Here is a 12307-nt window from a genome sequence, read left to right on the forward strand (position 1 = left end):
TATAATATATTATTTGTTTCAGAGGTACAGGTCTGTGATTCAACAGTCTTACACAATTCACAGCGCTCACCATAGCACATACCCTCCAATTCTTAATCTCAGGAAATCTAAATGATATTTTAAACATTTTCGTTCCTATTATTTGTTGTTAATATACAGAAATGTGACACACAAAAATTTATATTGACATTGTATACTGATATTATGCAAATTTCTTAATTTAAACAGCCTTTTGGTGAATCCCTTAGTATCTTCCTCATATTATGTTGACTGTGAATAAAAATGTTACATTGTTCTTTTTTAAAAATTGTGCTAAAATATACATAATATAAAATTTACTAGTGATATTTAGTACATTTACAGTGTTGCACAGCCATCATCACTGTCTAATTCCAGAACATTTTCATCCTCCCAAGAGGAAAGCTCATACTCATTAAGCTGTCACTCTCCATTTACCCTTCCCCCAAAGCCCAGGCAGCTACTGATCTGCTTTATATCTATAGATGCACTAGACTCTGGATATTTTACATTAGTGCAGTCCTACAATATGTAGCCTTCTGTGTCTGCCTTCTTTTACTCAGCATAATGTTTGCAAGGTTTATCCGTGTTATAGCATGTATCACTATTTTATTTCTTTGTCTTCATCACTTATGTTCTCTGTTATTTTTTTCTTTATTAGCCATCTTAGTGGATGAGAAGTTGTATCTTGTTTTGTTTATTTTTAATCTGTGTGTCTCTTTTCTTTTTCCTGCCATACTCTGCTGACTTGGACCATCAATACAGTGTGGTATAGAAATAGTGAGGATAAATTGTATATGTGTACCACACCTTTATCCAGTCGTCTGTCAGTCAACACTTAGATTGCTTCCATATCTTGGCTATTATAAGTAAGGCTGCAATAAACATAAATGTGTATCTGTCTTTTCAAAGTAGTGTTTTCATTGTTTTTTGGAGAGGGGGCAGGTAAATTACCCATTAGTGGAATTACTGGATCATATGGTACTTCTATTTTTAATTTTTTAAAGAGCCTCCATACTGTTTTCCACAGTGACTGTACCAATTTATATTCCCACCAACAGTGCTCGCCAAGTACTTTTTTCTCCACATCCTTCTCAACACCTATTATTTCTTGAGCTTTTTATTTTAGCCCTTCTGACAGGTGTAAGGTGATACCTCATTGTGGTTTTGATTTGCATTTTCCTGATGATTACTGATGTTGAGCATCTTTTCAGGGGTCTGTTGGCCATCTGGAAAAATGTCTACTCGTGAGTTCTGCCCATTTTTTTCATTGGATTGTTTTCGGGGTTTTTTGGTGGTGGAGTTACATAAGTTCTTTGTATATTTTGGAGATTAACCCCTTATTGGATATATCATTTGCAAATATCTTCTCCCACTCAGTAGGTTGCCTTTTGGTTTTGCTGATGCTTTCCTTTGCTTGTACAAAAGTTTTTTTTATTTTGACATAGTCCCAACAGTTTATTTTTTTCTTTTGTTTCCCTTGCTTTAGGAGACATATCTAGAAAAACATTGCTATGGCCAATGTCAAAGAAATTACTGCCCATATTCTCTTCTAGGATTTTTGTGGTTTTAGGTGTCATATTTAGGTCTTTAATCCATTTTGAGGGGTTTTTGTGTGTGTCCGTTTGTATGGTGTTAGAATGTGGTCAAGTTTCATTCTTTTGCATGTAGCTGTCCAGTTTTCCCAGCGGTATTTATTGAAGAGACTGATGAGATCTTGCCATTTGCCACAACATGGATGCACCTAAAGGGTATTATGCTAAGTAAAATAAGTCAGACTGAGAAAGACTAATACCATATGATTTCTCTCATTTGTAGAATTTTTAAAAATGAACAAACAAAAACCAGAATCAGACCCATAAATACAGAGAACAAACTGATGTTTGCCAGAGGGAAGGGGTTGAGAGGATGGGCAAAATGAAGGGGAGTGGAAGATAGAGACTTACAACTCTGGAATGAATAAGTCATAGGGATAAAAGATACAACATAGGGACTATGTTATATGGTGACAGATAATAGCTACACTTACGGTGAGCATACCATAACATATAAACTTGTCAAATCACTGTGTCGTACACCTGAAACTAATAAAATATTTTTGATACACAATCAAATAATCAACTATAATCAAATATAACTATAGTGTCAACTATAATCAAATAAAAACATGAAAAACATTCTAGACCCAGAATTATAACCAGAAAGAGCAGGAGCATGGAGATGGCTAAACCCCTAAGACCCAGGAACACAGTGTGTGCTGACAGACAGGAAGATAAATGTAAAGTAGGGAAGAGCAAGGAAAAGCTGGCAACCAAGAGGATGAATTGAAACCTAAGCCACTTTCATTGTCTCTGATCTTGATATTGTAAATATGTGTCAGAAAAACTAGACCCCTTCATCATAGAGTTAGATATGCATCCCTCTGGCCCAGAGGTGGAGAAGCTGAACTGGGATTCAGGGGGAGTTGAAGTTACAGCGTTGTTGAACTGACTGTCCCACTTGAACAAGGTGAGCCAGCATAATAAAACTATGGGGATGGAGGACAGACCGGGAAATGGGGAGGAAGATATGACTATGAAGGGCCAGCATGCAAGAATTTGAGGAAGATAGTGGAACTGTTTCATATCTTGCTTGTAATTATGTATAGTCAACCCTATGCATTTCTCAAAACCCAGGGGACTGTATACTACAGGGTAATTTTACTGTACATAAAATGTTGTAAATGAAGGTGAAATAAAAACTATTTCATAGAAACAAACCCTACAAGCTAAAGAGTATAAGGTCAGTATGCTAATTTAACTCTATTTAAACTGGCCACGGAAGACTGCAATAGGCAACTTGTAAAATACCAGTCATAGCTGCATCAAAAAACATGAACAACTTAGGAATAAATGTACACATTATGTATAAGACCTGTCTATTGAAAACTACAAAATACCTTTAAAAGAACTAGGGAAGAAATAGCGGTGTATATCTCAGGAATAAAAATTGGTTTAGCATTAAAAAACCAGTAATATAATTCAATATACTAGTAGAATACAGAAGGAAAAAAATGAACATTTTGATACATGTGGAAAAATTATTTAATAAAACTCAATACCCATTCATGATAAAAACTCAGAAAATGGAAAAGGAAACTTTTTTTAATTTACATCTTATTTTTTATCTGAGTGTAGTTGACACAATAGTCCATTTTTCATTTCAGATAGAGTTTGTATCTTTAGATATACCGTTTGGTGTTTAAGACTTTTTGTTTTACTTGTGTTTTACTTTTAGTACTTGAATATATTTATAATAGCTGATTTAATGTCTTTATCTGCTTATTCAGTCATTTTCACCTTTTTCTGGGTATATTTCCATTGATCAGTTTTTTTTTTTCTTGGTTATGGGTCATTTTTGCTTTGCACATATTTTCTTTTTTTGGTAGGTTGGACAGTTAGATTTAATACTACTGAGTGAATATTATTGTCTTGCTTTAAAGAGTGTTTTAGCAGGCATATAAGTTACTAGTGATTGAATTTCATCTTTTGCAGGCTTATTTTTAAGTTTTTATAGGATTTTTTTTAGTAGCCTTTACTCTAGGGCTAATTTAGCTCTCCTCTTTAAGGCAGGACTCTTCTGGAATCCCCTAAATACCTGAGATGTTCAGTGAGATCTTTCTACTCTAGCTAATTGGAACATGAACATCTTCCCTACTTGCTGTGAGCCCTGTGTCAATAAAGTTTACTGTAGATGTAAGACTAGTAGATGTCTTTTCCTTGGTAAATTTTCTTTATCTGGTTCTCTCGTATCTCACGCAACATGTGTTCCTACTGGTATTCAAAGATTCAGAGGAATCTTTATGCAATTATCTGGAACTTTTTCTGTTTGTAGGCTTCTCCTTGTCAATACAGTGTCCTATAAACTCTAGCTATTTAGCCTCTATATACTTCAATCCAGTCTTCATTTTATTAACAAGGGTGCTATGATCTTGGGTCCTCCTCCCTCCATCAAGATTCTGAAAGTTCCCTAGGGCAGAAATCAAGGGTGATTTTTAAGGCTCACCTCATTTATGTTTCTTCTCTCAGGGATCACAGTCCTGCGGTTCTTTTGCCCAACATCTTAAAACAATTTTTTAATATATTTTACCTAGTGTTATCTATTATAATGCTGAGAGCATGTCCAATACCACTTAGTTCTGCCTTGCCAGAATCAGAAGTAGTTTATTTTATTTTTACTTGAATCAATTTTCAAGTAAAATTTTAATTATCTAATATAATATATTCTCCCATTAAAGCAATAATGAGAAAGTTAAAGTTTCCTTTTAGTAACTTCTAATCTTGGTCTTTCTTCCTTCACATCTAACCAATGTTGTCAACTTGGTACATGGCCTCTTAGGCACTTTTTCTATTTATGTTTGTTTCCTTAGAAAAGTTGTAATACTGCTTATTTTTAGGCTGTATATGCTTTTAATAGTATAGCTCAGAGTGCGGTTATTTCTCTTTCACTTGACTTTTTAAAAATAACAAACAGTATGTAATAGATGTGTATCTTATTAGTACAAACAAATCTAGCTCACATTCTTTACATGTCATGGTACTATTTTCAGCAAGAATAGAGATTGATCCTCAGTAGCTCATCTTCTGGACTTGCTGCAAATTCTTTCCATTTTTTCTAGGCATTTCCAGCCCTCCTGGGATGTTGCCCTATTTCTCTCTTCCTCACGTATACCTTTTGCCTGGAGACAGACAAACATCCATTCCACCCCTGATAAAAATACCCCAGGGCCTTTTTCTGTTTCTGGTTTTCACCACTTTGATATGGACCATTCTTTGTGTTGTTCTCATCTATTCTGTACTTGGAACTTGGATACATTGTGCTGCTGTTTTCTCGATTTTTCAGAGGCTCCTCATAATTTCTGGTTCACTGAAATCTCCCCATCTATATTTTCTAGTTCAGCTCTTGGTTACTTTCTGTAACTGTCTTTGATAGGTTCTTTGTTTTGAGAGGGAGGATAGACTAGAATATGTACTCACTTTACTATCTTCAAACCAGTAGTTACTTCCCTCTGCCTGAATTTTTCCTTCTTTCATTTTATGAGAATCTAGAATAAAATAAAGCTTTGTATGCCTGCCCGACGCTCTTGTGAGGACACAGGTATTAGGGAGCACTAAGATGATGGAGCTAGAGACTGTTCCTAGTATCTCCTCCTCTCTTCCTAACTTTGCTTCTGTTCAATAATACCTTCTTTATTTTGACATGGACTTACCTTGCCCTTATATATTCTTACTATTCACGTGGTAAGTTGCATTCTGTTAGCCAGATTTAGAGTTCAGGCATCATTAATAAAATTATAAAGTTTCTCTTTGGCCCACTATAAACCCTTCTCAGCAGACTTTATATTTGCCTTTGAAATATTTTCAACCTGTGTTGTTGATTTTTGAAACATGACAAATGGAAAATTTTCAGACCTTTTAACAAAAGTATTTTTTCCCTGTTACAATCTTGAATTTCGCTTAGCCCTGTTGTTTATAGTATATAAAATACAGTTGTGTACAGTATATGAAATAATGAAATGTGGTCTAACAGAGAACAATAGCTCATGTCCCTTTCCCATTTTAATTAATTTGTGGTTTTTTGGGAGCCTGACAGAAATCAGATAAAGATGGTTTCTTTATAGATCTTTCTGATATGTAAATAAATCATACTGAAACTTTTCTTGTATACTGGGCCACCGTTTAGTATCTTAAGATGTATTCATGGAAGAGAAAAGTGATATAGGTCCCAAAGGAACCAACTTGGGAAATTAAACCTAGAAATTCTGGGTGATCTTGGTTCCAAGTCACAATCTAATGTAGATTATTCAGCAAAGGTTCTTAAAGAGATTCTGTCTTGTTTCATTCTTGTCACTGTGAATACAGACTTAGCAGGTATGTCTAGCAATTTCCTTACTTATTTTGTTAATCTAATTATAGTATCTAATAATGCCACTGCTGGTGAAATCTAAAAAGCATTGTGCTTTGGCAACTTGGAAAAGCTACTTCTATGTAAAATCTGATCCTGGGAATGGGTATGTGGACAGAAGCCTTATTTTTCCCTGTTCTCAAGAAACTCTATTCTGCCATCATAAAATGAAATTTTGTATACCCAGAAGGGAGCTTAGCAATTGTCTAGAGTTTTTTTACAGGGGAAGAAACTGAGACCCAGAGAGGTAAAGGCAAATTGGCCTAAGGTTTGCTAAGGTAATAAAGAGTCCTATATCTCCATGCTGGCCTGCCCTGCATTTTTCTGATATGTATATAGTTTCACCTGTATATCACATTTATTTCTACACATCTGTTTCAGAAAGCCAAAGTTATCTCTCTCTAAAATTATTTTGTTCTAATGCAGCTGAAATTTAGTTGAGGCTTTTCTACTTGCCTATGCAATTATTCTTCTCCCCCATCCTGTTGTACTTTGAGTATCTCAATAGATTATATAGCAACTTCTTTATTATCATTAGTAGAGTCCAGATGGAATCAGGGATTAAAGACCTGGGAAAGTTGTCATGAATGGCATTATTTTTTCCTCACACACAGGAAAAAGAATAGGGTGCCAGATTTGTCTATTGAGTGACTTTTTGCAAAATTTTAAATTTAATTTGATGAAATCAATGAAATGGAGGCTTTTTTTTTTTTAATTCACAAATGGTTATTCCCTGAAAATTTGTTTTTGGCTTTGTGAGTTTGTTTTAGGGATGGGTATGAGAAGAGGAGAGCAGTGTATATTTTCTTCCTATCTAAAACTGAATTTATATTTTTATGTTTTACTCAAATGTGAAATTTGTTACATAAATCTGGAACTGGTAACGACTAATATCATGCATTTTGATACAACAGGATAGACATGATTCTGCTGATGATCAAAGTATTTGTAATGTGTGGCACATGGATATAGAAGCTCTTCCAGAATGGATAAACTGCCTAATACAAAAAGTAAGTTCCTTAATTTCTGAGTACTTAGGAATAGTAGTAAATTAGGAATTTACTACTTTCAGGATTTTTTATCCTCATTCTAGAGCTATTTTTCTTGAATGAATTGTTTCAAGAGATAAGAAAGGGTCTGTAACTCTTGATTACACCTACTGGCTTCTTCATTATTCCTGGAGTGTTGCAGGTACTTTTAGGTCTCAGACTTCAGAACATGCTATTTCCCCCTTCCTTGATTGCTCTTCTCACAGTTATTTACTGCTTCCCTTATTTCCATATATCTTTATTCACAGTGAGGCATTGCCTGTGCAAACTCTCTGTTGCCCTACTCCACTATTATCGCTCTTCACACTTCCTTTCTCCCTTCTCTGACTTATATAGCTATTTATATTTTACATACACATACAATATGCAATATATAGTACTTGTAAATATGCATGAGAATATATGACCTATATAAATATAGACATAACTATACGCATACATACACACACACGCACACACTTACCCGCATACATGTATTGCTTACTGCTCTTGTTAATTGCCTAGCTCCCCTACTCGAATAAAAATTCCATAAAGTCAGAAGTTTTTCTCTTCTGTTTATTACTGTACCTCCAGCACCTAGAACAATGCCTCCCGAGTAAATGAAATATCCTATATTATTCATGTATGCATACATATATAAAATAAACTGGATAATTAATGATTCTCAGTGGTACAATCAAAATCAAATTACCACATTTTTAGGGCTCCTTAATGAAATATTATAAGAGCAGGAACTCACCTTGTTAACAGTATGGTATTATTTCTCACATTTTGAAGCAAGTATTAGAAAAGTATAAGTAATGTGATTTTTTTAAAAAAATGTAGTTGCCATTCTCCACTGACTTTGTTGTTGTTAAAAAATAACATTTGATAGATATCCTCTGCATTCATTTTCGCATTGTAATGATTTCCTGGGAACATGCCAGTGCGCTGGTTTTAACTGTCCTGAACTTTACAACATGTATGAGGGTGCTGCAGATATTCCACTATCTCTCCTGAAAAAAATAATTTTAAGCCAGTTCATTATTAATTTTACACTTGAATATAGAAAATGCACTCTTACGTATACAACCAATATCTTTTGGTTTTATGTAAAAAGGCAGGAAGAGCTTTATTCTGTTGGTTGGGTAAAGTTCCCTCCCACAGTGTTTGGTATGCAAGAAGGGTATCAAAACAGACACTTTTCTGTGAGATTTTACTTGCAAATTAAGCTCTGTAGACTGATTTGCTTCCTGGTTCCATAGTGTATTTCTCTTTTCATTAGTTCACACTATATCCATATTCAACCTATTGTTTAAGAGACTCTTTCAGAATGCTTAGGGGTATTGTTGAGATGGGCGTGATGTGCAATATGTTATCATTCTAGAACTTTGGAATTGCTTATCTCTATTTATTAGAAGGCTTTTTTCCCTTTACTGTTCTGTCTACCAATCAGAAAACAGAAAGCTAGCCTTTTCTGTGGCATAGAAAACTTTCATGTGATTGGCTTTAAAAAAAAATACGACTCACATTCTCTTTGATTACTTTACAATGAAAGCATTGTCTTACTTTCCTTTATTACCTGTAGGCCCAGTGGACAGTTGGAAAACTGAATTGCCCTTTCTGTGGGGCCCGTTTAGGGGGCTTTAATTTTGTCAGCACTCCAAAATGTTCCTGTGGCCAGCTTGCAGCTGTACATCTCTCTAAGAGCTGGACCGATTATCAGCCAACACGGGCAGGCCGACTAATGAGACCATCGCTGAAATACTTGTCACATCCTAGAGTTCAGTCAGGTTGTGACAAGGAAACTCCGCTGACAGGTGGCGCCTCCAGAAACAGAAATCACGGGTTTTTAAATATGGCCCAAAATAATAATGGCCCTGGAAGATTAACAGAAGCACTCTGCCTGGAGGTACGGTCAACATATTTTCAGATGAAGAATGAAAAACTGCTCTTCAAAGCATCAGATCCAAAATACCAGCTTTTTGTTCCTCAGCTTGTGACTGGCAGATGCACTACAAGAGCTTTTCATAGGAAATCACATAGTTTGGATCTGAACATCAGTGAGAAACTGACTTTATTACCCACATTTTATAAAATACATAGTAAGACTACTGCCTGTCCCAGGCTAAATGAAACACAGCCTATTCACCTTTCTGGCTTGCCTTTAGAATCTAGTAAAAATAACTGTTCCTTTCAGATTTCATCCAATTTTGATCCTAATATGCTGCTGCAAAGATTTTCAGTGGCTCCCCGTGAGACCCAGACACAAAGAGGAGGAGAATTTCAGTGTGGTCTAGAAGCTTCTGCAGTGTACTCTGACCATGCGAGTTCTAACAACCTGACTTTCCTGATGGACCTGCCCTCAGCTGGCAGGAGCATGCTGGAGGCCTCGGACCAGGAAGAGCCCCTCTCTGCACTGGACTTCCTACGCTCGGGCAGTTTCTCCTTGGGGGCCATTAATCAGAGGCTCAGTAAGAGAGAAAGGAGCAAGTTGAAAAATCTGAGAAGGAAACAACGAAGGCATGAAAGATGGCTACAGAAGCAGGTAATTTTATGAAGAGTTTACTAAAAATTCCGTGTTGTGAATCTTGGGGTTTGGAGAGAGGAGCTAACTTTGAATACCTTTATTATAAAAACATGGTTTTAATGAGTGTTGAAATGACATTACTGTCTAGGTGAACTTAATAATCATGCACCTCTCTTAAAATTGGCAAGTATAAACCTGTCTCTGTGTTCACATATGTTTAGAAAATGTACCTTTGTGAAGATTTCCTTAATTCTAATATTTTATATGAATATTAATCTCATGATATTGGGACGAGATCATCATACATTTTAAATTTATTCATGTTGGGATTATTTGCAAGATTTTATTTCAGGTTAGGTTGAAACAAAGAAGTTTTTCTAATTCAATCTAGTGACAAATTCATTGACTTTCATCACTTTTAACTTAAATGGATATTTTCAAGGAACATTATGTAATTATGTGCTCATATGATCCAGATACGGTTAACTCTACTAATTTGTGAAGTTTATCTTAATAATAACTGACCCTTACTGTAATTTTATAGGAGTATGTGCTTGTCTATGGTTTAAACTCCTGTACCTATAATGATATGTGCAAAAATGGTTATGCGAAGGTATTGAACAATAAATTGCAGGTGCTCTGGAGACCAATTAAAGCCAATGGATGAGGTGCTCATGAAAATTTGGAAGTTTGAGGACCAGTATGTTTCTACGTAAACTTTTATTTGCAAATTGCCTTTGGTACCTACTTGTTCATAATAAATAGCAATCCTCATTAATCAGTATGTTGAATATTAACAATGTCCACAGAGCTTAAATATAGAAAGCTGCAACTTTGCATAATAGTTCATTTTTTTAAACAATTAAGCAAACTCATTGCTTATGATCCTAGTCAGACTGAATAGAATAAAATTACTGCATCAAGTGCTTCAATCAGGTTCATTATTTTTCATTGTTTGGTTAGATAGTTTAATTATAGGTAATTATATTTTTGACTGCATGCTGACGAGAGCATTGTAGTTTGGTTTACTTGCAAGTGATGGTGTAATGTGACATCAAAGCATAGATTGTAGAATGTGAAAAATGAATATATTTTAGCACCGCTGTAATATACTTCATGGTTAATTTATTGAAGCTATAAAATACAATATCTTTTATTGAAAATTTGACTTAAACCCATAGACAAATTGGAGATGGTCATATGTTAAGTGAATATTCAGAAAGTCAACCTTAAAAACAATGTAGAGGGCTTAAAATAATTCTCTAACAAATAGAAATTTAAAAAGTATAAAAATTATACTTGCTCTGTACTATAAATATGTGCAAATAACATCTTTGCAATTTAAAAAATGTGTTTAATTCTTGAGCTGGATACTTCTGAAAACTTAAACTATATTACTGATTATTTTCCAGCATAGGAACACTATTTTTATACAATTTAAAGCTAAGTAAGACCAACATCAGTGTTTTGTTTTGTTTTTTAATAAAGCTACTTTTATTCATTCACATACATGTGATTTAGCCAAACTGCTTGGCTAATTGATCAGAATGAATGAGTTCTAGTCAGACCTGGCAGGTCAGTATAGGGAGTAATAGGGCAGGGTCCTAGGAGGTTCGGTTGCACAGGAGCTCCTGACAAACAAATGCCGAATGCCTCCTTAGCAAAGAAAATTTAAAAGTCTGTAGCAGCATGAAAATGACATGAGTTAGTGATGTGAGTGCACACCCCGCTTAGAGCCCAAAAGAAGAATTTTTAACAGTTTTGCTAATTCAAGCAAAAAGATAAGTCTTGGAAAGATTTCATATCTGAGCTAAATTAATGGCTTAGCTCTTCAGCTCATTCCATGTTTAGTAAAGAGTAGTTAATTCTGTAAACATTTATCAAGTATGTGTTTCATATACCATGCCTTTGAGTAATGACTTCAGTGCAGATCCTGGTCTTTTTTATTTTTTTAAAGACTTATTTATTTTAGAGAGAGAGCGCTCACAGAAGTCAGGGGAGGGGCAGAGGGAGAGAGAGAGATCTGAGCTGAAACAAGAGTCCAGCACCTACCCGACTGAGCCACCCAGGTACCTCCTGCCCTTTTTTAAATAAGGAAAATAAGCATACAAGATATAAAGGAAAGGTTACCTATTCTTAATGATAAGTTTAAAATAATTGGTTGGGAAATCTAGATTTCTGACTTTCATTTGATATTTTTAGTAATTTTTTTTTCACAAACTAGACATCTTTATGTGGCAGATACCATGATAGAAAATGTTAATGACACTACAAAAAGTTATTTAAATTTTTGAAGCTTAAGGGTATAAGTGAGATTAATATTGAAATAGAAACTACAACCAATTTTCAGTGTTTTATTCAACAGATGTTAATTAAACTTCTACTTTGGAGAAAGACAGTGCTGAGCAAACCTCTTTTTTTATTCACCATAGCCTTGTTGGGTTTCTGTTTTAGTTTTTGTAATTATTATGTGATAAAATAGATTTATTCTTGGCATATAGCTCTATTATCTCAACACACAGATTCATATAACAACCACCACAGTGGGGATACAGAGCAGTTCCATCAACCCCAAAATCTACCTTGTGCCTTTATAATTGTGCTTTGATTATATCTTAATAATCATACCCTGTCCTATCTCTAATCTCTGGAAACCATTCATCTGTTCTCTCTTACTTTAGCTTGTCTTTTTGATGATGTTGTAAAATAATAACACAATGCTATAAAATTATAATCTTATAGTGTATAACCTCTAGAGACTGGCTTCTTTTATTCAGTACAGTTGCCT

At 34.8% G+C, this 12307-nt stretch overlaps 1 protein-coding gene across 2 annotated transcripts in view; it reads left to right on the forward strand.

The window, feature by feature from the left end:
- RNF180 (ring finger protein 180) overlaps nucleotides 1-12307 on the forward strand; it is a 155689-nt gene that overhangs the window by 12499 nt on the left and 130883 nt on the right. For both annotated transcript variants that reach the window (XM_028123879.1, XM_088023641.1), the window contains exons 2-3: nucleotides 6876-6971; nucleotides 8578-9537. In XM_028123879.1, coding sequence (XP_027979680.1) covers nucleotides 6876-6971; nucleotides 8578-9537 — 1056 coding nt within the window. The remainder of the gene's footprint in view (nucleotides 1-6875; nucleotides 6972-8577; nucleotides 9538-12307) is intronic.

Source organism: Eumetopias jubatus, unplaced genomic scaffold (assembly GCF_037043125.1).
Source record: "Eumetopias jubatus isolate StellerSeaLion01/CBP00866 unplaced genomic scaffold, mEumJub1_p1.0 scaffold_5, whole genome shotgun sequence".
Taxonomy (NCBI): Eukaryota; Metazoa; Chordata; class Mammalia; order Carnivora; family Otariidae; genus Eumetopias; species Eumetopias jubatus.